Source organism: Pungitius pungitius, chromosome 21 (genome assembly GCF_949316345.1).
Source record: "Pungitius pungitius chromosome 21, fPunPun2.1, whole genome shotgun sequence".
Taxonomy (NCBI): Eukaryota; Metazoa; Chordata; class Actinopteri; order Perciformes; family Gasterosteidae; genus Pungitius; species Pungitius pungitius.
The window spans coordinates 2,551,275-2,575,533 of record NC_084920.1 but is presented as its reverse complement, the minus strand read 5'-3'; the positions used below and the strand labels follow the sequence as shown (position 1 = coordinate 2,575,533).

General features: G+C 51.1%; 3 protein-coding genes across 4 annotated transcripts; 1 reads left to right on the top strand and 2 right to left on the bottom strand.

Annotated features, from left to right (window-relative positions):
* Window positions 1-271: 271 nt before the first annotated feature.
* LOC119212626 (potassium voltage-gated channel subfamily A member 7-like) lies at window positions 272-5,386 on the top strand. Its single transcript, XM_037463289.2, has 3 exons — window positions 272-571; window positions 804-1,567; window positions 3,109-5,386. Exons 2-3 carry the CDS (start codon window positions 887-889, stop codon window positions 3,982-3,984), a joined length of 1,557 nt encoding a protein of 518 aa, XP_037319186.1. The 5' UTR covers window positions 272-571; window positions 804-886; the 3' UTR covers window positions 3,985-5,386.
* A 3-nt stretch (window positions 5,387-5,389) lies between these two features.
* On the bottom strand, window positions 5,390-10,910 carry fgf21 (fibroblast growth factor 21). Of its 2 annotated transcripts, XM_062559939.1 has the most exons (5): window positions 10,870-10,910; window positions 7,796-7,834; window positions 7,635-7,712; window positions 6,718-6,821; window positions 5,390-6,625 (listed from the first exon to the last, which is right to left on the bottom strand). In XM_062559939.1, exons 3-5 carry the CDS (start codon window positions 7,693-7,695, stop codon window positions 6,335-6,337), a joined length of 456 nt encoding a protein of 151 aa, XP_062415923.1. In that variant the 5' UTR covers window positions 7,696-7,712; window positions 7,796-7,834; window positions 10,870-10,910; the 3' UTR covers window positions 5,390-6,334. The 2 variants fall into 2 exon arrangements, with proteins under 2 accessions (XP_062415923.1, XP_037319297.2); XM_037463400.2 differs by lacking the exon at window positions 10,870-10,910 and having other exon boundaries at window positions 7,796-8,676.
* Window positions 10,022-21,160, bottom strand: LOC119212581 (liprin-alpha-3-like). Its single transcript, XM_037463143.2, is given in 31 exon segments — window positions 10,022-10,932; window positions 11,123-11,285; window positions 11,430-11,498; window positions 11,605-11,780; window positions 11,883-11,980; window positions 12,068-12,243; window positions 12,332-12,358; window positions 12,820-12,882; window positions 12,966-13,166; window positions 13,304-13,385; window positions 13,481-13,577; window positions 13,664-13,812; window positions 13,932-14,071; window positions 14,164-14,407; window positions 14,485-14,675; window positions 14,787-14,973; window positions 15,316-15,395; window positions 15,502-15,564; window positions 15,669-15,800; window positions 15,915-15,998; window positions 16,101-16,235; window positions 16,335-16,428; window positions 16,740-16,792; window positions 17,084-17,176; window positions 17,531-17,659; window positions 17,818-17,877; window positions 17,987-18,061; window positions 18,533-18,697; window positions 19,168-19,269; window positions 20,743-20,978; window positions 20,981-21,160. Coding segments are annotated over 31 exon segments (3,708 nt in total). The 5' UTR covers window positions 21,078-21,160; the 3' UTR covers window positions 10,022-10,885.
* Window positions 21,161-24,259: the final 3,099 nt, after the last annotated feature.

Here is a 24,259-nt window from a genome sequence, read left to right as displayed (position 1 = left end):
AATTAATATTCATATTCATATTATATAGTTATTTAAAACGAACAGTCCCTCGTTTTAAGGAAAAACAATTTGAACTGATCCATATATAATTATTTTAAGCACGTAATTTTACTGACATTAAATGTTTTTTTGTACAGATATTAGGCACATCCGAGCCGTGCTTGTCGTAGGGGGGGGGGGGGGGGCAACACCACGCAGCACCGGGCGGAGGTGACATTTGATAGTGAGGTTGAAGGTCGTCTTGCCTCATAGCTAAAATGGAGGGAACGGACTGGGAGGGGTCGCAGGGATCCAGCAGAGATTGAATTTCAACGGGACAGCATTCCCAAATACATTTTTCAGGACAGTCAACGTGAGGCAGCGCGGGGACGGGATCAGAACCTGCATGATCTCTGAGCGAACAACTGCGAGGTCGCTGTACCGCCTGGTCGTTTGTCTGGACCCAAAGTCACTGCCAAACAAGGAGTTTGTTTATATGACACACGGCCGCGGTGACAGGGAGGAACACAGAGGACCTGATGAGCCACAGCAGACGAACAATGTGATTCTCCATCCCGCCGTTTAACACGTAGTGAGTAAATCTTCTTGTAGCGCTAACTGGAAACTAACCTGATCTCTGACTTCCGAAGTTTACCTTTTAATACTAACATTTGAAGAAGGTTTTTTTTTTATGTCATGAGGAGAGTGTTTACATATAAACGGACCCCGTAAAACAAACAAATCTCCAGTACCTCACAGCCGTTTGGTTCTCAGACCATCTACTCTGAGACCATCCACTGATGGAACTATCACTCTGGTTTCAGGCCACGTTTGCTTTTAAGTCCAGTCGCCCCCACGAATTCTCAGGAGAGCGGTTCGCAGACCCGGCCCGGCCCGGCCCGCGGGAATGGACAGCAGCGGCCCGCGAAAGGACGAATCAGGAGGCGGAGGACCAGACGGGGAGAGCGGTGAACTTCTGAAGAACCACCTTGACTGTGAGGAAAAGGGAGAGAAGGAGACCAAAGGGAACGAGAGGGAGGAGAAGAAAGAGGGCCGGCGCTCCGGGTCCCTGTGGAGGAGCGGATTGGCGCCGAGCGAGAGAGTCGCCATCAACGTCTCGGGGATGCGCTACGAAACTCAGCTCCGCACCTTGGCCCAATTCCCCGACTCCTTGCTCGGGGACCCCGGGCGCAGGTCGCGCTACTTCGACCCGCTTCGGAACGAGCTCTTCCTCGATCGAAACCGGGCCTGCTTCGACGCCATCCTGTACTTCTACCAGTCAGGCGGGAGGCTTCGGAGGCCCGCGAACATACCCCTGGACATCTTCATGGACGAGCTGATGTTCTACGAGCTGGGTGAGGACGTCGTGAGCCGCTTCAAGGCGGACGAGGGCTTTCCGAAGGAGGAGGAGACGCCGCTTCCCTCGAACGAGGTCCAGAAACAACTGTGGATACTGTTTGAGCACCCGGAGTCCTCGTCGGGCGCGCGCATCATAGCCATCGTCAGCGTCATGGTGATCGTCGTGTCCATCCTCATCTTCTGCCTGGAGACGCTGCCCGAATTCAGGAACGAGAAGGAGACGCGGGAGGTAGGGATCGTGATCCGAGTGTGCGTTTGCAAAGCGGAATGAGTCATGAAAGAGGTGTCAGCGTTGAAGAGTTTTTGGAGGTTCCTTGAGGATTTTCATCGTGGGTGTGAAAGGTGGTTTCATTTGTGACTTGCCAACGCGACCTTTGAGTAAACTGAATCAAACCCGTAGGAGATAAAATAGAGACACCAGACTCTCGTCTTGAATGGGAGCGTCTGCGGCGGCCTGGCTCAGAGTGAAACACGATATCACAGCAAGTTTAGGTAAACACACACACACTGCGAGTACTACTTGTGTTAAACCGACGTGGGCACAGCGCATGTGTCCGGAGGCAGTGAGAGTGTGAGGGGGAAAACTTATGGTGTGATTATTTTAGTCGACTGTTAAATTAGCTCCACTATATCCAGGAAGGGCTCGAAGGCTGAAGGGGGCAACGGGAGTGTTAGCGGGCGGGAGAAGAGACAACGGAAAAGGCCGCCCGAGGAGACGGTTCGCTGCGTTAATGAAAGCGTTAAAAGGTCACACGAGTGACCGAACACATGGATGAAAAGGTGAGCCAAGACCCAGCGGCGGCGTGGAACCAGAGACTAAAAGGTCTCCCCAGAACGATAAGCGCACGTTGGGTCATGTTAACACATTCCCGCGGGGCCACCGTGCCAGGCCGCGCGGCCTTTGCACCGGGAAGCTGCCAGGAAACTACTGTAACTAACCCCCCCCTCCAAGCCCCCCCCGGACCCCAGTGAACCGCAGAAGCTACACGGCGAGACGCGACAGCGACCAAGGTTGAGAGACGAGCTCATGTTTCCCTTTCGGAGATCTCACCGGGGGTTATATTTAGCCCCAGGAGAGCCCTCGGAGCAGATCGACACATAGACGTCCACCTTTAGTAATAAACACTGTCGCCGACCTGCGACCGAGAGTCACAGGAGGGGGGGGGGTTTAAAACTCTACGCCTCACACACACAAACACACGCTGACGGCCCCCATGCGGCGCACCGATCTCATCCTTTTGCGCCGGTATCGTTCCCGCTTTTTAACTTGAAGCGAAGCGCGGGATGTTTTAAGGAGCCTCCCGCAACGGGCCTTTAGCGTAACGCTAACGACAGAAGCGGAGGGGGGGGGGGGGGGCGAGGGGGGGAGACAGGTGGACTGAAAGAGAGACAGGCAGAGGGCTACGGGTGGAATTCAAAGCCGCAGATGCCAAATGCTTTTATGATGGTGTCAAAAGATGGTCCACAACCTGCTGAATGGCAATGTAGTTTATTAGAGCGTGAAAGCGGTATATCAGCATAACATGATATACGGTTCAGTTTTGACTGCCATTTAGAACTAGATGTTATAATAGATGCTATGTAGTCCCTGTGCTAAGTTAAGCCAACGCACCACTGGTTTTATCTTCATAGTTACTCTACCCTTTGAATGTGGCTAAATGATTTATAGTTTGAAGAATAATTTGCAAAATGCTAGGATTGCGTATTTTCCCTTTTTGCTGTAGATTTACTTTTTACACTTTCGTGTCTTTCCCGTTCCTCCCGGGTCAGGAGTACTTTTACAAGTACCACTCCCAGGCGAAGAACGTGTCCGAGAACATGCCTCTCCCGCAAAGTGTTTTCCACGACCCCTTCTTCCTGGTGGAGACCATCTGCATATGCTGGTTCTCCTTCGAGCTCTTCATGCGCCTCGCCTGCTGCCCCAGCAAGGTGCGCTTCTTCAAGGACGTCATGAACATCATCGACTTCAGCGCCATCCTGCCCTACTTCGTCACCCTGGGGACGGAGCTGGCCAAGGACAACGACGCCTCCCCGGCCACGTCTCTGGCCATCATCCGAGTCATCCGGTTGGTGAGGGTGTTCCGGATCTTCAAGCTGTCTCGTCACTCCAAGGGCCTCCAGATCCTCGGGCAGACGCTGCGGGCCAGCATGCGCGAGCTGGGCCTGCTCATCTTCTTCCTGTTCATCGGCGTGATCCTCTTCTCCAGCGCCATCTACTTCGCCGAGGCCGACCACGCCGACACGCACTTTGTCAGCATCCCGCACGCCTTCTGGTGGGCGGTGGTCACCATGACGACGGTGGGCTACGGCGACATGTACCCGGAGACCGTGTGGGGCAAGTTGGTGGGCTCCATGTGCGCCATCGCCGGCGTGCTCACCATCTCGCTGCCGGTGCCCGTCATAGTGTCCAACTTCAGCTACTTCTACCACCGGGAGACCGAGTGCGTGGACCGCACCGAATACAACCCCGCCCAGGGGGGCGCGCGGGAAGACGAGGGGCCGCCGCGCGGGCGGGACATGGAGGACGGGGACGGAGACGGGGACTATTTCGCCGTGGAGGGCGGCTGCAGCCCTTTGAACGGGGCGCCGTTGGAGTTCAGAGGAGGGGAGACGGGTCAGACTGACCCGCTGGTCACTCAGGTGTGAGGTGGGCGAGGTGAACGGCGTAGAAACGCAAACAGTGGAATTGAAAAATCTACAGTGGAGATTAAAATTCTCAATGTAATTTATATGCTGGAATGCCAACTGAGTACTTTTTATTGCCTCTTTTTATAGCAAAAGCCGGTAAAATGTCACTGAAAGACAACTTTTTGTATAATATAGCTTGAAAGAAAAGCGAGAAAAAGAGAGTGAGTTTTACATTCTCAGGGTCTTGATATGAAAATGATATGAGATGTTATTTATTAATGCGATCAGAGCTTGTGTTTGAAAAGAAAATGCTTTGTGAAAATCTGTTCTGTAAACTTTAAAGTCTTAGTGATGTCACTTTTTGGCTTAATGTTTGACGTGGAAGCAGATAGAATATTGGCAAAAATAAATGTCAAGTCTCCTCCAAACCAAACACCAGCAGAGCTGCCGCTGCCTCGCACGAGATCTCTTGTAAACTATCCTCATTATTCTTCTGTAAGTAATGTAACAAGTTCATATTTGTGCAGTTTCGATTCGTGCGCCCTGAAACGACCTTCGGCATTATCCTCGTTAAGGCTGTAACACAACGCTAAAAATGTGGATGGATTGCTATTTACCTGCTTAATTATGCACTCAGTGTTTTTAATAAAGTTTCTATTTTACTAATTTTCTGGAGAAAAAGAAAAAAAAACCCATGTCGTTCCCGGGTGGCCTGTGGTATTTAGCAGTGTTATAAAAATACAACAAATAATCCCTCACTGCTCGGCCGGGCTGCATCTCTTGAGTCATGCGGGTCTGCCAGATCCGATCCGAGTCACACATTTATGGCCGACCTTTTCCACAGCCACTAAGCCGCTGTAAGTAGCTTCCGCTAACGTTGATCTCGGTTTCACTGGAACACTTGGCGGTGATGGCCCATGGAAGGAATGTGTGCTAACGTAACACCGTGTAAATGGGCCCGGCGGCGTGTTGTAGTAGTTTGTGTTACTGAAGGTAGTTCACCCCCCCCGTCCCCCGAACGGTAAATAAATAAATACAAGACATTTGGCACGAGAGTGAAGCTAATAATGTGCAACATTGACAGATTACAGATCAGCACTGAGGATGTACGTCAAGGTCAAATAAAACCGGTGGGGTTAAAAAACACACACGTTTCTCCCCTGGGAGTCAACATTTGTACATCAGGTTACTTTCAGTTCTTGAGGAGAACTAAATTTCTCCTGCCTGCAAGTAGATCAGATTGAGGACGGATGTTTTAAATGTAACGAACCAGCCGAGAGGCAAACAGAGTTTTGAGCGTTTAATAATAACAACAATAATTGGATGCTTCGGTCACCGAGAAAAAAAAGATTTAGTCAATATTCAACTTAAAATCTGATCAATTTGAGGGGAAGAAAGCAAAGTTTGTATAATAGTGTTGCATTTATTAGTTATATTGCTGCTATTATGAGCGTATATTGTATATTGTGTTGTTTGAGGCTTAGTAAAGGTTCATGTTATTTACCGACAACGGTCAGACAGAACGCACCATCAGTTTAAAACACAATGTGACATCGGAGGAATGGTATGTGAGACTCCAACACGCCTCTGACCACCACCACAGCCCATAAACCATCACAAGTGTCAGGACGCGGGGTCGAGGGCAAGGAGGGAGGACTCCGACGCGGAGTATTGGAAAATAAAAGGACTTTAATAGTCAAAAATCACACACTCAAAATCACTCCAACCAAATAGGGGGAGGAAGAAGGCAAAAACAAAACAGACAAAAAAAAAAACAGGGACCTGGACTTGAAAACACAGACTTGACTTACTTGACAGGACCCAAGAACGTCGACATGTAATGACGTCACACAAGACAAGAGACTCACGGGGCTTAAATACACAAGGGAGGTGCAGGTGATTGGACACAGGTGGAAACGATCAGGCCCGGCAGACAATCACAGGGGAAGACAGGGCAAGGCAGGAAGTGACGTTACCCCAGGAACACAAGAGACATGAAAACTACAAAATAAGACAAGAAGCAGACCCAAACCGTGACAACAAGTGGGTTCACACTGCTGCCACTGCAGTCATTAATCGCCACGTATGACAGATTCAGACAAACAAAGTGGCCGTTGACATCGTGTTTATTTTCCTTCAGAACCTGTCTGATAAACACTGTACACTTTGAAACACCCTATAAAATCTCTGAATTTATTCTCCAGTCTTTAAATAGCCATTAGAACACACACACAATAAATAAATAACTTACGTATTACTGTATGCTCATGAGAAGAAAAACGTACTAATTTCACACAGAAAGAAAGGTTCCCTGATCGATACAAAATACATCACACGTTAAGTTACAGGTCCGTGGAGTTCATTCTCTTTACTTCTCCACGGAGAACTGAGGGTTCCCCATGGCGTTCAGACCCATCCCGAGGAGATCCTCCGAGTCCACGTTGACGTATCTCTGGCCGCTCGGCGGCTCTTCGGCGACGCTCTCAGCCTCCGGGCGCGTGCGGATGGGCAGGAACCGACTGAAGGGCACCGAGTTTGCGTCCGAGGACGGCCTCGGCGCCAGAGACAGTTCCATCCCGCGCTGCGAGGAGAGGAAGCGGGTGTACCCGTCTGCCAGCAGCAGCTCACTGAAGCTGCAGTCGGCCTCCGAGTACTGCCCCTGAGAGGGGGAACGGATGAAGGTCAGCAACGACAGGAAAGGGGGGGGGGGGGGGGGGGGAATAGAAAATAACGTCCCCTCGCTCGACGCACCTGTCCTCTCAAACGGCCCTCGCTGTCCATGCAGAGGAACATAGAGGAGGACTTCCCCTCGATGACAACGTGGCCCAACCGGACAGATTTCAGCTGCATCACACCTGGAGCCACGGACACACGACACCAATGAGAGCACAGAAGATCCACCGGATGTGGAATACAATTTACAAAGTGAAATACAATGTGAATAGTAATTCTAATTCTCCGACCAAGTCAAAGGTGACTTATCAGAGCGGCTGCAGGAAAATTCTACTAGTTCTTCTCTTAGTTAGGTAATTTAAAGACTCCCGGGGGGGGAGGGGGGTTGTCTTTCGTTGCATTCGAATGTCATTGGCTTCTTCTTCAAAGTATCTCCTCCCGTTTCCTTCTTTTCACATCCAGGTGTGAAACTGCCTCGTGTGAAACCCCTCTCTGTCTCATCTCTCCCTCACATTCCAAGAAGAAACATTTGGCTTCATGCCTCAAAGAGTGAATATAACACAGTATACATAGTTTGTCTTCATCTTATAACTAGTACACTTCAATTACAACACAACATATAAGATCACAGTTTATCTGGTGCAAAGCTTTGCATCCAGTTGCTCATCTAATACCTGACAGGAGAAAAAACTCCCATCAAAAACCCTCTTTTGGGGAAAGTTGGGAGAAATCCATACAGGACGGAAATTAGCTTCCGACATCATGACAGGATGTTAATGAGTACAGTGTTTATATGATTTACATGACTTTATTAATTGACTATAATGCATTCACTTCATTTAACACACAAATGTAATATCTACTATATAACATCACACAAACTACAGTTACACTACACTAAACATTGCTACATGTAACATGTACTTCTCACCGCTAGGGGTGCACTTCTTCCCTAAATTCCTAACAGAACCAAGTTTGTCCGCCAAAACACTCACTGTACTCGGTCTGAGCGTCGCTCCCCGACACGCTGCCGTCCAGAGCCATCTGCAGGTACATCGCCCTTCTGTGATTGTCTGCAAGGAGAGGTGAAGTCATCAGGAACGTGATCAGCGGCATCTAAGAGGTGGCTGCATTGATTGCCTTGCTAAGGGACTACCTGTGTAGAGGTGCACCTCCTTGACTTCACTGCTGAAGGCTAAAAGTGGGTTGGAGTCAGTGAGGTAAAAGGACGAGCAGAAAGGAAGTGGGATGATGAAGAGGAGAGAAGACAGGTAGGAGAAAGAGTTACGTGGAAACCAAAACATTTGGGAAAAAAAAAGGTTTCGGGATCGCAGAGAGGGAAAAACAAAAAAATAGCGTAGCAAGAAAACGAGGAATGGCTTATGGAATAAATAATATAAGCGTATGGCTCTGTGGGAGCTGGTTCTTTTCAATAAATTTCTAAACTGGAGTAAGTTTTGTGCCCTTTTTATAAAGCAGTTTGTAGAAGGAGGTCCGGCTTCCTGAGGGTGTGAGTCAGCCCTTAAACACTATGTTTGGGCTTCTTCCTGTCCCTTACAGTAAGAGTGGCCCTTAGGGTCGGGAACTCGGCACATAAAACGCACAAGTATGTATTTATTTAATTTCTCACCAATGTTTCCAGTCCTTGCACTTGTTCAGCAAGCAATTGAACATTAAATCAAAGCCCTCTGAATGAAAGTGGATTGCGTGTTGTATTTGGACACATTCTATTTCCAAAAAACCTCAGAGATAAAGAAAGAAAAAGATGTGCCCCCCCCCCACAGATACCTCGGAGTGGTTTGCAAATGATGCTTGGTCACGTGTGGACAAAATCAAACTTTTCCATTCGGGCCTCCACTTCGAAAACATACAAATTTCACAACTGCCAGCAGACGGAACACAAACAAATCTCCCTGCGTCATCTGCATAATAAATAACACCAAAGCAACAGAGGCTGGGGGTCCCGGTGTTTATCTTATGTCGATATGCGTGTTGCAAGGAAGAAACGGGGTGGGGGGTGTTTACGGGACTGCAGCTGTGTCACGTCAGCTCGTAAACCCCCCCCCCCCCCCCCCCACCAGCTAAGGACCACGCTGCGTCACGCGAGACGCTCGTCTCTCCCTCCACAACCTGCAGCGCTCCACCGGCCGCCTCTCACTGGAGACGAATCGCTCCGTCACGTCTGAGAACGCGGCGTGCGGCGCGTGGGGTGACCCTTCGGATTCATCGTGGCGTGATGCCCCTTCGAGGGGGGGGGGGGCCTTCGGAACCCTTTGCATTTGTCACCCTGTGACTGTTTCATTGCAGCCATTCGCTAAAATCAAAATAGTTCATTTTTATTTCTCGTTAATAAAAAACCGAGCACCCCATCTTGACAAAAAAAGAAAAAAAATGAAATGTAGAACTTTTTGCAAATTTATTAAAAAATTAAACCTGAAATGTCACAGGGGTCTGACTACTTATGACCATGTGATATTTCAGGTTTTTTGGGGGGGGGGGGGCGCTGAGTGTACATTAATGAGAAATAAAATGGACTTTTCATGATTTTAGCAAACGGCTGAAATGAAACAAAGAGTGACAAATGTAAAGGGGTGTGAATCCTCTCCGTACCTTCTGTAAGTGGTAAAAACACTGAGAAAACATCCATGTTGCGTTCATTGTCTTTAAGAGATTAGAAACTGACGGCCACTTATAATATAATGTAGTTACATTAATGTAGCTACATTCAGCTTATTGTTGATGATTAAAAGATTCAAATGGTGATGTTAAATGATTAAAAGGTAAAAATATTATTTTACTTCTAAGTACTTACTGTATCAAACTTATTTTTTGCAAATGATGTACTTTTCCATGTCAATGATTGTAACATATTATGACGCATTATTAACTCCATGCATTACAACATCTTCATCACTGCAAGAGGAAACGGCAAATAACTCATCCAGTAGCGTTTTACAGGTATGTTTTTTAATTACAGCTTTTACAATCATTATCATTATTACTGTATTATTATATTCAATTATCATCACTACTCTCCAATAATAGGAACTTAAATCATAACACTTTTTTTTTCAAAATGTACACATACAGGTAGCATATCTTTAATGTCCATAATTTAAAACATATTTCTTTTTTCAACTTAAAAGGAAATTACAGTCAGTCTTAAAACTAAGTATGAAATGAACATACAGTTTAATACACACACACACACATACATACTGTACATACATACAATAGTAGTTATCATAAAAAAATGATAAAAAATAAAATACACACATTTTTCAAAGTCCCGACCCAAGCTTTCACATCATTAGATGATTGATATCATGATGTTCACTCTAAAATGTTGGATTTTAGCATGCATATTAACACAAATGCTTAGTTCTTTTTTTTTTTTTTCCCTCACTTTGAACCGGATTTTGTCTCATTGTCCGTTCTATTCACATTTGTGCATCTCACGTCTGTTATGGCTTAAGAACATACATTTAATTTTCCTCACTTTGAACAAAGCTCTTCCCAAACTCCAATGGTGTGTGTGTGTTTCTACTCGCCAGGGTATGTTCTATCACCTCCACGTTCCAGCGTCTAAATCATAGTAAGGTCACCTGAAAAGGATGTGATGACGGGGCATCTTTCTCTCCACCTCAACAGGAATGCAGTTTTTACATTTCAAAAAACTATAAATTCATTGTGTCAATATTGCCGCCTCACACTCAAAAAAACAGAAGATGTATTCACAACAGGTGATGGTCACTGTCTACAGGCCACTTTCTACAGAGTCAAACGGAATCATGCCACAACTATGGATCAGGGTGGGGCGAGAGAGAGAGAGAGAGAGAGAGAGAGAGAGAGAGAGAGAGAGAGAGAGAGAGAGAGAGAGAGAAACAGATGGATAAACACACAGTCACTCATTATTTGATCATTTTCTAAGAAACCATTTACTCAGTGTCTTTGATTCTTCAAGAAATCTCACTTAAATGTTGTTGATCATCTTCTAGTGTCCATTTTTTCTACTTTTCATTCCTCGGGGGTTTTCTCCAAAAGTGTTTTTTTTTTTCTCCCCCCCCCCCCCCCCCCCCCCGTTGGTTAGCAAAGAGGTGGTTCTAAAAAATGGAACAAAACACGCAGGAACTGTGAAAGCTCCCGCTGAGGGGAGATGTTTGATATGGTGTTCACACAGGCGCTATGTTTAGCCACAGATACAATCATCGGAGGCTCGTTCCTTCTCACCTGGTGTGCTTATCTTTCAGCAAGAATACGTCCTCACGGACCCCGACTCTCCTCTAGGACCTACTGACGGACACAAGAAGGTAATTAGTGAAGCTATGAGGGGATGATGAATAAAATAAGTTGAAACCTGAGCGCATCAAACGGACACTGCTCAGCTTTGCAGATATTTTGCAACATTAGGAATGAGGTCGTTTTGTGGATGATTTCGATTATTTGTCCCATTTTCCTGTCCATTTAGACGCCGTCTCCTCACCTTCGCTCTGGACCTTTCTCAGAGTGACGGAGGGGGTCGAGATGGCGGAGGCACGGAAGTTGGCGGGCAGCGTTTCCGAGGAGTCGGAGGTCACGCCGCGGAGGTCTTTCTCTCGGAACATCTTCCTCCATGACGGCGAGCGGGTGAAAGGTTTCGTGCCGTCCTGCAGAGTCAAGAGTGAAGGACGGCCTGCTTCGTGACTTTATACCTCAGTTAAAGTTTCATACAAAGAGCCAAAATAGAAGGTTTGACTGTTAAAAAGTCCCAATGCGATCATCACATGTAGTGATTCCCTCCCGGGTCGTACCTCGTCTGGCCTCCTCTCGGTTCCCATGGAGATGAGAGCATTGTACTCCTTATCCAGGACCTGCCTCGCCTGCCAAGGATAGACAACAAAAAGAACCACACCTTTACGGTCATAAAGACATCATTTTTAGGAGTTAAAGGCTTATCTTGTCTTGGGGTGTGTGTCGGTGGAGGACCTGTGTGTTCTGGTTGGGTATCTGGAGGAGGAGGGCCAGGTCCGTGTAGTCGAAGGTGTCGTCGAGCGCCAGCAGAGCGCCGTGCACGCCGCTTTCCAACAGATTGTCGGCAAACTCTTTCAGGCCAATGGACTGCACCCAACACATGACCCGCTCGTTGGACCACACCATCACATCTGGGCAGGAGGACGGTGGGGGGGGGGGGGGAGACTCGTCAGCGGGACGCCAAAAAGGCTTTGACGGCGTCCCGCCTCAAACGGGGGGACACGCGGACTCACCTTGGTTCTGGTGCTGACTCTCGTCCCTCCTCCTCTCCAGCTCCTTCCTGTCGTAGTTCAAGCGCTTCAAGCACATGATGCCGTAGTGGAGGCTCACTCTGCGGTGGGGGGGGGGACGAGCACACGTTCGCTTTCAGATTGTCGCCAAAGAGGGAAGAAACTAGAGAAACGTGCGTGAAAAAGACCTGTGGAAGCTGTCCACCATCTTCAGCTGGCCCCTCAGCTCCTTCTTGGTCAGGTGATCGAGCATCCGGGCGTCGACCAGTGACTCCATGAAGTAAGAGCGGTACTGGGGCAGACCCAGGCTGGGCAGCCACTCGTTTCCCACCCACTCGTGGTTCATGTCCCCGTAGGCCAGGATCTGGAGGACGGGGGGGGCGCAGGTGAGGAAAAAACACTCCCTTTCTTTCATTATTCCTCTACAAGAGCAGAAGATGCCCAACACGTACCTGGTCCCAGCTGAACTCCTTCTGCTCCTTGGGTTTCAGGCAGGGAAGAAATGGAAGAGATACGGAATGGATTGTTGCAAAGGGGAGGAAAGATCACCGGGGGTGGGGGTGGTGACGTTTTTGTGTGTGTGTGTGTGTGTGTGTGTGTTACGAGTCGAGACGGAATGGAAGAGAAGAAGAGGGAAGGCAGAGGGAGGGGGGGAAATTTTTTTGTTAGTGAGTAAGAATTAGTGAGAAAAACACTACGTCGAAGCAGAATTTGAGGGAATAGTAAAGGGAAGGGTGTAGTCAAACATGCCTAATAAGAAACAAAGAAAAAGGAAAAAAACGTATCAATGTGATAAGAATTGCAATGACAAAACATGAACAACGACTTACATGCCTAAAAAAAACAGAAAATACAGTTAAGTGATAAACATAAAAGTTTATCAGTCTCCTAAAATATTGAATTCTCTCTTGATATTTCATGTGAAATGTAAGGCCCTTACTGGCTTGGTGGCGGCAGTGAGGGACTCCATCTCGGCATGTGTCATCCAGATGTTACTAGTCGACTGTAACGATAGCAAACAGCCCGAATTAAAGCGGTCTCCTCGGCGCGAGGCGCGCGGCGGCTTTTCTCCGGGCGGGGGCTTACAGAGCGCGTGCTCGCAGGCGCCGACGGGCTGGTGAGGGACACCATCTCCTGGATGGCCAGGCGGAGCTTGAGCCGGTGCAGCGGGTTGCTGATGCCGATCTCCCGCTGGATCTCCGTGTCCGACAGGTTGGCCATGATGGCGCCGCTCTTCACGTTGGCGCGGCACGCCGCCACGTACCACGCCGGCATCCCGACCCACAGCTGGCAAGGGGGGGGGGGGGGGAGGGGGGAGAGCACGTGAACCTAACATAGCTAAACTCCTCTCCTTGTTAATCATCCTCTTGGGAAGGTTCTGCACGGATACAGACAGAGGGGGGGGTGGGGGGGACACGACGTACCTCGAGCCAGGTGACCACGGTCGGGCCATCCCACGAGGCGAACGGCAGGCCCTGGCGACACGCCTCCTCCAGCAGGTCGTGTCTGGCGAGGAGAGTGGAGAGAGCCGAGGGTTTTCGTGAAGAGGTCAGTGTGTGTGTGGGGGGGGGGGGGGGGGAAGAAAAAATGTCTGTGCTCACTTCTTTTTGCTGCGGCGGTCTTTCTCCACCGTTCCGGTCCCGAGTTTAGCCAGGCCCAACGGGTCGGCCGAACCCAGGTCGTCGGAGGGCGTGGAGGCTGGAAGGGTCAAAGGTCATGTTAGCAGTGATGCAGTAACGGCTCCTTCGAGCGGTAAGACGAATCCCCCCCGTCGCGTTACCAACCCAGAGAGGAGGACTCGCGCCCCTGCCCCCCGATCCGCCCCTTCTCCTTTTTGCCGAAGAGGCGACCGATGGACGACTTGATGCTTTTCTTTTTGCTGGCTTTGTGGAGGGAATCCTGGCTGGCGGTGGTGGAGCCGTCTGCAGAGAGACTGAAACGACAGGCCCCCCCCCCAAAAAAAAAACGGGTTAGCGAAGTCAACGCCGACGGCGTTTGGACACAAATACGCACCGACCACGCGCGGAGCTTCTTCGGGGGGGGGGGGGGTACCTGCGGAATTCGCGGAGGTCGTCGAGCCCGGCCCCCGGGTGGGTGTGTGTCATGCGCTCCAATCGCAGGGCTCGAGGCACGGACGGCGGGTTGGAGTCGATCAGCGCGAGCGCTCGGCATTCCTCTCCGTCTTTGCTGTTCTGCAGTGGGGGGGGGGGGGGGGGGGGAGAGTTTCCTTTCTTGAGTGGAAAGCGGGCAGGTGGGCGGGCGACGCGGCGGCGGCGACCTGTACCTGTCTGTCGGTCTCCCTGGCGGGCGAATGGGGCAGGCGCGGCGTGGAGTGGCCGGAGCTGGGCGGCGAGGGCGAGGCCAGCGTGGAGGAGGTGATGGAGGGAGTCATGTACCCCCTGCCCACGCTGTCCCGCCCTCCCAGGGAGGACGGGGGCAGGGGCGAGGCGTCGAGCGCCACGCTGCTGACGCGGCTCTCGATCTCCTCCGCCCTCAGCTCCGTGTTTTCCTTTTCCTCTTGGATCAGCCTGAGGGGAAAATGGAGGAGGCTTCACTGCCTCCGCTCTGGTCAGAAGGCCTCAGCCGGATCGCCGCTGTCACTCACTTGATCTCCTTGTTGATGGCCTCCAGTTGCTCCTGCAGCATGATGGCCAGAGTCTGCACGTCCGTCTGCCCGCTGGGGGAGAGCAGCTCCGACCCGAACAGAGTGTCCTGGTCGTCCTCGTCGTCGGAGCAGCCCCCGTCCCCGCCCTCGAACCCGGCGCCGAGCATGCCGCCGCCGTCCCACTCTCCGTACTGCAAAGAAGGGGCGAAACGCAGGGAAATCGTCATCCGCGGTTCCGCCGACTCATGTTCGACCCGGCGCCCCCCGCCCCCCCCGCCCGCCTCCGTTTACGAGGTCAACACCTTGCTGCTGTCGTCCCTGGGAGCCCCCCAGCGGCCCCGGTGGGCTCGCCTGACCACCACGCCGCCGGGGGAGTTGCTGTAGCCGGAAGGGAGCGAGCCCCCGCCCTGGGGGTACCGCAGCTCCGAGGCGCTCCCCGGGAGAGACCTCCGGAAAAGGGTGGAGGGAAGGGAGCTCACGCTGCCCGCCCTGCGTGGGGGGGGGGGGGCAGAATTAGTTTGATGCATTACTACTTTAAGATTTCCAGGGTATACAATCATTTATCACAAATAACAATTAAGAAATTCCCTCAATATTAACAAAGCTTATATTTGCATTCCGTCGGGCAGAAAAACACCTTGTGGGTGTATAGTATAAATAATTCATTTGTAAAATAGATTTTAGTGCAAGTACAATTTAATGGGGGAAAACAAAAGCTTTTGCTCAGAAAGGGCTGTGTACATAAGCTCTCCCTGGGGAGGCTTCGCTTTCATTTGGGGCGTTTACACAATGTGTAATGCGTGAATAAATCCCCTCAAACGTCGAGCGAACCTGGAATAAGAAGCGCCGGGCCGGCCTCTCAGCTGGTCCAGCTCCACCTGGATTCGCTCCAGCTCGGCAAGGAGTTGCTCCTGAAATGAGAAAAATACCAGAACAAAAAAAAAAAAAACGAGGTAAGAGTAAGAAGGAAGTGGAACCACGAGAATTGTGCTGTTGAATCAGCAGGTGATTTCTGACCTTATTAGCTATAAGATCATCTTGGATTTTTTTCATGTTGGACAGTTCCTCTGAAAGAGCGTTCTAGGGGAGCAAAATGAAATGAAAACACCACGTTTAACCCGCTTAATCTCACAGTCAATTCTATACCACAGTCTTCCGGCTGCACTGATTAGTCTCCTGGTCACCTTCTCCTCTAGCGCCGCCATCCTCTCCTTCAGGTGGAGCTGCAGTCTCTCGTTGGACTCCGACAGAAGCTTGTCCACCGTGTCCGAGAGGCGTTTGTTGTGCTCGTCGTTCATCTTCTCCCTCTGCCTCGCCTAAAGCCCCAAAAAACGGACGCAAAGAGGAGGAGCTCAAGAGGAGGAACAAAGCCGCCCGACCGCCCCGACCGACCCGTTCGAATGTGAAGCGTGGCCACGGGCGAAAGTTACCCTCTGGAGCTCCTGGTTCTTCTCCTCGAGCTGAGCTTCCATCTGCCGTAGCCGCTCCTCAAAGTTTCCGTGGCGCTCCTCCGCCTGCATCGAGACAAGCACACAAAGTTGAAGCTGATACCCGCAGAGAGCGAACCGAGGAGGAGGAGGGGGGGGGGGGGTGTTGTCCTGGGTCGGGACTCGCACCTTGTTGAGGGCCGCGACCCTTTGGGCCAGCTGGGCCTCGATCTCCGGCAGCGTCTCCGCCCTCTGCAGGGTCAGCTGGAGCTTCTGCTTGGCTTCGTCTAGACGTTCCTGCAGCTGTCTGTTCTTCTCTTCACTCTGGAGAGAAAAAAAAAAAAAATGTAAGTGCCACAAAAGTCAGAACAAGCAGGACACGTTTGTAATGGGGGGGGGGGTATTACGCGAGCCGCTCCTCACCTGTCGGTGCAGCGATTCCTTGCTTGCCAGCTCATTTTCCAGCTTGTCTTTGATATCGTGGAGAGAAGTCGCCTCCCTCTGGGCGCTGAGGTACCTGCAAACGCCACTGAATTATTGGAGCCGCACTTCCGCTGAAATATCCCCAAATATTCTCGCTCTTACTGTCAAACTGCCAAATCCCAGACCGGAGAATGTTAAAATGTTCGATTGTGTTCAATTATAACTGCGCCTTTAGGGCTCCTCCTATCGCTCACACATGCCTCCTTAATAAGAATATAATGCAAATCTCATTATGTGAAACGACCTTACTGACTAAAAAGGTGGAAGGACACCTTTGAGAAATTCTGGTTCCACATGGAAAAAAAAAGACCAGGAAATAAATTCCTTAAAACCCACAAAGGTTACCTGCGTTCTAGTGTCGTGATCCTCTCCTCCATGTCCTCCCTTTGGCAAAGGGCCTAGAGGAAGCAAAAGGTGTGTGTGATGAAGCGAGATGATGTGATATTCAATATATAGACGACATAACAGTTCTTATTATACATTTAGGTGATACCTGATGGCCAGGTGAGAGAAAGCCACGGCCCTGCATATGTGAGACATTCAAATACTGCAGGTTGTCTGCGACTTATGTGTCTTTAGTCACGCTATGATCAAGGTAAATGACGTATGAGTTCATGTACACATGGAGCACAGGGGGACTAAGGGAGCCACGGCTCTTTGCTAGGAAGAGACACCGTGTCCACACAGACCTCTTTCACTTCCCTCTGGAGCTTCTGATTGGCCTCCTCGGACTTCGTCACCTCCCTCCTGGCGGCTGCAAGCTGCTCCTCTATTTCCCCGACCTGACGAGACACGACAAAGGGGGGGGGGGGACAGAAAGACAGAAGGCGCTTCTTTACGCTTGAATCATTTCATCACCTGACCGGACCTTCTAACATTTTATAAGTCTTCGCCCACTGCACATGTCGTACCGAGGTCCACACGGTATGTATTAGATTCAAATGGCGTCTCTCTCATTTTCGGTGAAAAACGATGGCTATTTGAAGCAGATGCAATAGTCTAACTGGCCACAGGGGGGCGACCAGCAGACGCACTGTGCGCTGTCACTACGCAAATTGTAATCCGAGAGGTCCCCCGCTTTCGCACGGGCCTCTTGCTGGTCGACGCGGGACGGACGTACAGGAAGAGACGCTCACCTGCCGGCACATGAGGGCCAGCCTCTCCTTCAGCTGGGAGAGCTCAGCTCTCTGCCGCTCTATCTCTCCTTCTCGCTGTCGCTCCAACTCGCTGTCCTCCAGGCCGGCGGAGGGGCCGTTGGGTAATCGCTAAACCCGGTGTGGGGGGGGGGGGGGGGCGACGGAGAGAAGAGAAATGAGTGTGATGAAGAGCGCTGACCAGCTGGAAAAGGGGGTCATTTGTGGAAATAAAAGGTACACCATGTTACCCACACACACACACACACACACATAAAACCCTCCCTTACATCTTTCCCGCCGTCCACGCCTTGTTGACGTCTTTTAATTTGGTCTCTTAAAGAGATTACCTGGGAGCGGGGGGGGGGGGGGGGGGGGGAGACAGAACAGGACAAACGGTCAATACCAATGAATGTTCGACGCTTCGCATCAAGCCTCCTTCTCCTCTTTGAACTTCACCTCTTGAGATGACGATGCGAGCTGGTCCTCTAGCAAGGACACCCTCTCCAGGGCCACGCGGAGCCTCTCGCGGACCTGCGGGGGCACCACAGGGAACCGCTCGTCATTTCGGTTCACGGGTGGTAACGACGCGAGCAGCGCGTGTGTTGATTTAAACAGATCGGCTTGTGACACGCAAACATTTTCTTGACCTTCCCCACGAGAGCAGCAGAGAGTCCTCAAACTTAACCAAAGGAAGATGAAGTATAAACTGCATTTTCCTTTAGTTGATCCCACCTTCAGTGTTGTGATCATCCCGATGAGTTGTGCAGTTTTTTATTGATTTGGTTTCGATAGAAAAGCAGCACAGCATCATTTAAGCACTTCACATTGTTTATGAAATAATAAAACTGGAAGTGTCAAAAAAAGGTTGAGCTCGATGACTTTGCTGATGGAAGAGGGGTCAGTTTTGAACACAAGAGATGTTATTCGTGAAGATTAGGTTTGGAACGATGAAGCAGGTTTGGGTACAGGTTACCTGGTTTGGTTTTTGGCTTTTTGACCTACCTTCTCATCCAGGGCCTTGTGGTGCTCAAACAGAGACTTGAGGGCCTTGAGGACTTCCACCTCGCTGGAGACCCCCGCCGGGGACTGGGCTTGTCTCTTCACCACGGTCATCCTCAGACTGCGCTCGTGACGGGAAACCAAACACTCCAAGTGCTCCAGCAACAACTGCAGGAGTGAGTGGGTTGGAAGGGGGGGGGGGGGGGGGGAGGAGACGGGGGGGGGGGTGGCAGGTGAAGGCAGAGAGGTGGAACCAAAAGAGAGAGAGAGAGAGGGAGTTTAAAGGATGGAGACACCGGGGAGGGGGGGGTGAGGAGAGTACCAGAGTAGCAGAAGGAAACAGGGAGAACAAGGTTAGGGAAGCGAGAGGGACAAAGAAGAAGAAGAAGAAGAAGGAGATGCGAAGGAGTGGAGGGTTTAAAGCGGGACAATGAGATAAAATAGTGAGGAGAGCACCTGGTGGCACAAAGGGACAAGGAGTGAGTGGGAGAGATAAGGAAAGCAGATACGGACCCAGAAAGGAGTTATATATAGAAAGTGTAGAGTAGAAGAGTAAGAGAAAGAGGGAGGCAGGGGGGGGGGGGTGACACAGAGGCTGCTGCGGTGCTAATAAGCAAAATGGCCGCTAAACATCTTACGCGCGTGTTGTTCCTCTCCGCCTTGAGCTCAGCGATCTCCTCCTCCCGCTCCAGAAGCTGCTCCCGGCAGACGTTCAGCTCTTTAGTCAACACGGCGAACTCCTGGGGGGGACACACACACGAGCGAGCCGGCGTTTCAGCGGGGAGGGGGAAACAAACCGAGTCAAAGTGGTTTGAAATGAAACGCGAACTCGGCTGCACGTGTGCGCGCATTGGCCCCCGATGCATCGCCCCGCCGCGTCCAACACCTGAGACCAGGGGGGGGGGGGGGGGGGGATGGGATGACGGTGGAAACCACTGACACGGTTTCCACCTGGTTTTTGTTGGATGGGTTACATCACACTGTTACACAATGGCTCTGCACAAGACAAGAGACCCCCCCTCCCCTTCCCTCCTCCAAAAAAAAACAAAAAACACACCATCGATACATCATTCACAGACACTGCTGGGAATACACATGCAACTCCGCTTTTACGAGGATGGAGTGAGGCCGTTTTTGAGACAACCGCTGCTGATCTGAACGGCAACGACGACCAGATGTTTCCGGTCCAGATCGTCTGCGTTTAGGTCCACGGACAGTGGACAGCTTGGAGTGGACAGCTTGGAGTGGACAGCTTGGAGTGGACGCATGAAGTGGACGCGTGTGTTTGCGCGGCGGAGAGGAAGCCATCCATACAGATGGTTTCACAGTGGGTCCACTGGCTCTCAGCCTTGTGGGCTGGTTTTTTTGATTGGATGAGGGTCAGCTCCTCAGTGGGCTTCTCTTGTCCCCGTTATTGCCTCTTTCATATTACACCTCCCACCCTCCACATTCCTTTAAATTCATTTGCGGCCCTGCTTTGGGATGTAGAAGGACTGCTGATTGGACCAACCTCCCTAAAAAGTGTATTTCACTAACTATCAAAATAAGAATGAATCCAGTAAAAAATTTTACTTAAGAAAATGACTGGATCATCTTATGTTTTTTTAACCATTTGGTTGACCCAGAGGTGATGATTAAATGTTAGTTTGCGTCTTGTTTTGTTGTCGACCAGACAGAGGGCAATATACTAAATTGTATTATACCCGATGATTCCAAGTTTTTTTTAAATATAGTCCATGTACTTCTTGCAATGAGCAAACATGTGGAAGTATTATGATGAATAGAGCAGCTCTGGTGACTCAATGAGCTCCATGTTCATTGCAATATTGAAATTCTCCCTTTTCAGTTCCCTTTCACGTTTTTCCCATCAAAATGTGATTTAAAAGTTTCCCCCAAACTAATGACATGATGACATCGCCTGATATCGGATTCATACAGACGACGTTCAATTTCATCTGAACTCATCGACCAATGAGCTTCCTTAACCATCCACCACCAGCATGGTCAGCTGACGTAATCAAAGCTGACGATGACGAATAAATGTCGGATGGCCGCTTACACCAAACAGCCCGAAGATGACAGCACCATGTTAGCCGGGGGGCACCTGCTCAACGTCCTGCTGTGCATCATCTTTCTGCATGAAGCGTCCCCGAGAAGACTTCCTGTCTCTCACACACACACACACACACACACACACACAGAGACAGGTGTACCTGCGGCAGAGCGATGGACAGCTGGCGGGAAAGGGACTCTTTTTCGTGACCGAGCTCGCGGAGGCGCAGCTGGGCCGTGCCCAGGCAGTCCTGCGTCTCCCTCAGGTTCTCCAGGAGCCTCTCCCTCTCCGTCAGCATGTTGACCATCAGCGACTCCAGGTTCCCCGTGCTGCCGCCCTCGTCTCCTCCGCCCCTCGCTTCCCTGGCGCCGAAGCCGCCGGACCCGACGGCGCCCCGGCGCCCCCGACTCCTGCGCCGGCGGGCGAGCTTGAGCCCCCGCCGGCCCCGCTTCGCCCGTCCTCGGAGATGGTGGGCATCACCTCGCACATCATCATGAGACCGGGACGTGTGCGTCTGCTTGTTAGAGAAAACTAAGCTGGATTGTGCATGCGAAAGGTCTCTCCTCGAGCCGTTGGGGGGGGGCGGGGGGGGGGGGGGGGTTATGAGCTTGATGTGCAAAATAGAAATATTTACACCATCAGTTTCCCAAAAATATCCTTCCTTTGGTTTGCATATCGTCCTCTTTATTACCTTTATGTTTTTTTCCTCTTGCTCACTCTTTCCTCATAAAGTCCAAACCTGTGTGAGTGCTGATGCTCTACTATCTGCAGGAGGGGGGGGGGGGGGGGGAGCCCTGCTGTGGGCGGCTGGGAAGAGGGAGGGAAGGGGGTTATGGAGAGAGGAAGGGACAGAGGAGGGCCGACGCTCCTCAATCGTGTTCAGCAGCTCCTCAAAGCCCCGCTGGGTGAGAGCTGGAAAAGAGAGCAGAAGTTGCGTTAGATCAACGATAAGCTTACATTTCATTTCTTTTTGACAGTTAGAGCGGGGGGGGGGGGGGGGGGGTTAATAAACTATATATTTATAGGTGCTGGTTGTTGGGCTTTGTTGGATCGCTTGTTCCACCTGTTTCCAGTTTAAAGTCTAAGCAACTGCACTGCATCAAGCGCCCTTTAATCATTTGTGTTATAAATGGTCAGCTTGTTTAAACTTGATATCGGTCTCAAGCCGCTAACTCCGGCCCAAACGGTATGGATTCAGGCTTTCGGCATTATTGTAGCGCCTCGTGTCCCTCTCTTCTCGCCTACCATATTCTTCACTGTCTAGTCCACGATACTCAGGGGCTTGCGCTGGCCTTTATGCCTGTAAGTGGTTTGGACTGATTTAGTGCCCGTGCAGCTTTTCTTCACGTCAGCGAGACCGGGCAGAGCTGTAAAGAACTTCTTTGTCCACCAAAAATCATCCATTTTGCGAATCAAACACGTTTTAGCAAAGAGGCCTCGGCCTGTTTCACTGGAAGCGAAGTGTTGCCGGTGGTCTTTTTTTTTCTTATTATTATACGGACGTCCGGAGCTGGAGATACTTTACATGAGCTCCTCGAGCCAACCTCACAATATGTCCAACTAAAGAGCGAGTTCCTTGGTACCGTGGGGTAATCCTCCTCACCAGCAGCTCCGTCAGCTCCGTCAGCTCAACAGAACACGGGGTAATGTGATTACTGCAGACTACTGTACATATTGTACAGGGTCACATGACGAGTCTGTGCTGGAGTCCTGAGTCAGTAACTGTGAAGCCTGCGGTTTACGGCTGAAGCGTCAGCTGAGGGGGGGTCACTGGGCTTCAGGACCTGTGCAGTTATGAGTGTGTGTGTGTGTGTGTGCAGGGGGAGAAAGACAACGAGATGCGTAGTGCATCACAATGACACAATGACTTGTGATGCAGTAACATTACGAGTATCATTCAGAGCGTCTCTCTGAATGATCACCTTGTGTGCAGCTACATCATCAAGCAGCTGCATTGGAGTCATTGGTGGAATGGGGGGGGGGGGGGGGGGGGGGGCTCGTGTCACAGTGTCAACACACTAAAATCTATTGAGTATGTGTGTGTATGTGCATACATGTTGGTTATTTCACATTATGATTGCACATAGCATCATCATCATCATCATCATCATCATCATCATCACACAGCCACACTGAAGCCTGTTTGTAGTGACCCTACCTGGAGGGGGCAGGCTGGCTTTGCAGTAGTACATGAACAATTAGGACAGGGGACCAATTAGGTTCAACCAAAAAAAAAAATCTCCTGCACCCAAAAAGAAAAGTGTGTGAATCTAAAATGCCAGGGCCTTGTGTGTGTGTGTGTGTGTGTGTGTGTGTGTGTGTGTGAGAGAGAGAGAGAGAAAGCCGCTCTCCTCCACCAGACACCGGGGCGGGAGGGGTGGGGGGGGGGTTGCAGGCTCCCACCGCCGCCGACAAATGGAAAATGGGTTTTCTGCCATCGGGTTTTTTTTTTTTTGCATCCGGTTTGACAAAACGTTGATCGCCTTTCCGGTGAAAGAATGTTCGCCTGCCGGATGGAAAACGCACTTTGCATGTCAATAACAGCAAAGCATAAAGCGTCTGATCCCCCCCCCCCTCTCTCCCTTTTTCTCTCCTGATACCATGTAACAGTACCCCCCTGGCCTAGAAGAGCATCATTGGGATCGATAAGCGGTGGTCGACAGCTTGGTAGCGGGGGGGGGGGGTGTTAGAACCAGGATCCGGACTAACCGGCTTTTATTCGGCGGCAAATGGGCCCACTCCCCCCCCCCCCCCCCCCCCCCCCCAGATGACATGTCTGTGACCACCTCCATTCTTACGTGTAGACCGCCCCACGATGGGTACATAATATACATTATTACAGCCGAAGAAAACGCTTCGTGGTCGTGTATCGGGAGCAGGGGGGGTGGGGGGGGGGCTGTCTGAATTAGCTCGCGGGTGTGTTGAGATCCAAACACCAGGAAGGAGAGTCTCTGGTTTCGAGATCGACTGGGACTGTGCAAAAGCATCACGTCAGGAAGATGGCCCCCTAAATGCACATTGCCCCATTTCCACCAGCGGGGCCCGCCTTCCGCAGACATCCGCGCGGCTCCGTCGGCCCCCCCCCCCCCACCCCCCTCTCCCCCCCCCCCCCCACCCCCTCTCCCCCCTCCCCGTGGCCGTGTGGCCGGGGGGTGGGAGGCTTATTACGGCCGCGATTGATCACGAGCAACACATAGAAGGCCGGCGTAGCACAGAAGCACCGTGTCATCTCCTTCTCCCTCCCTCCCTGGGCTGCCATCACCTCGCCGAACCGTAGTGCCGAGCGGGAGCGCGCCCCGAAGCGATGGAGCTGTGCGCGGCCGACGCACCTGTCCGCAGACGCGGGCGCCAGGCGTTGCATAGTCGATCAGATACCAGCCTATTCTCCTCCATTCAATATCGTACCCCCCCCCCCCACACACACACACACACACACACACAAAGACACACGGGCACGCACGCACGCACGCACACAAGCCACCACCACCACCACCACCACCCTCGATCCTTCACAACACAATGTTACCACACGCACGCGCGCGCGCGCGCACACATGCATTCACTCCTACTATTTGCGTTTGTCTCTTTTTCCGCGTCCTCGGATGGAGAGAATGTCCAATGTCCCCCTGAATGGAAGCCGGGGTGCGACAGGGCGGTGTGAAGTTGCATCCTTACCA

Excerpts from the sequence above, each read along its gene's own strand:
- LOC119212626 (XM_037463289.2), top strand. The coding sequence starts at position 887 with ATGGACAGCAGCGGCCCGCGAAAGGACGAATCAGGAGGCGGAGGACCA. Across the intron at positions 1,568-3,108 it reads ACGAGAAGGAGACGCGGGAG|GAGTACTTTTACAAGTACCA; the intron begins GTAGGGATCGTG and ends CTCCCGGGTCAG.
- fgf21 (XM_037463400.2), bottom strand. The coding sequence starts at position 7,943 with ATGTTTTGGTTTCCACGTAACTCTTTCTCCTACCTGTCTTCTCTCCTC. Across the intron at positions 7,713-7,795 it reads GGAGGTGCACCTCTACACAG|ACAATCACAGAAGGGCGATG; the intron begins GTAGTCCCTTAG and ends CTCTCCTTGCAG. Across the intron at positions 6,626-6,717 it reads AGGGCCGTTTGAGAGGACAG|GGGCAGTACTCGGAGGCCGA; the intron begins GTGCGTCGAGCG and ends TCCCCCTCTCAG.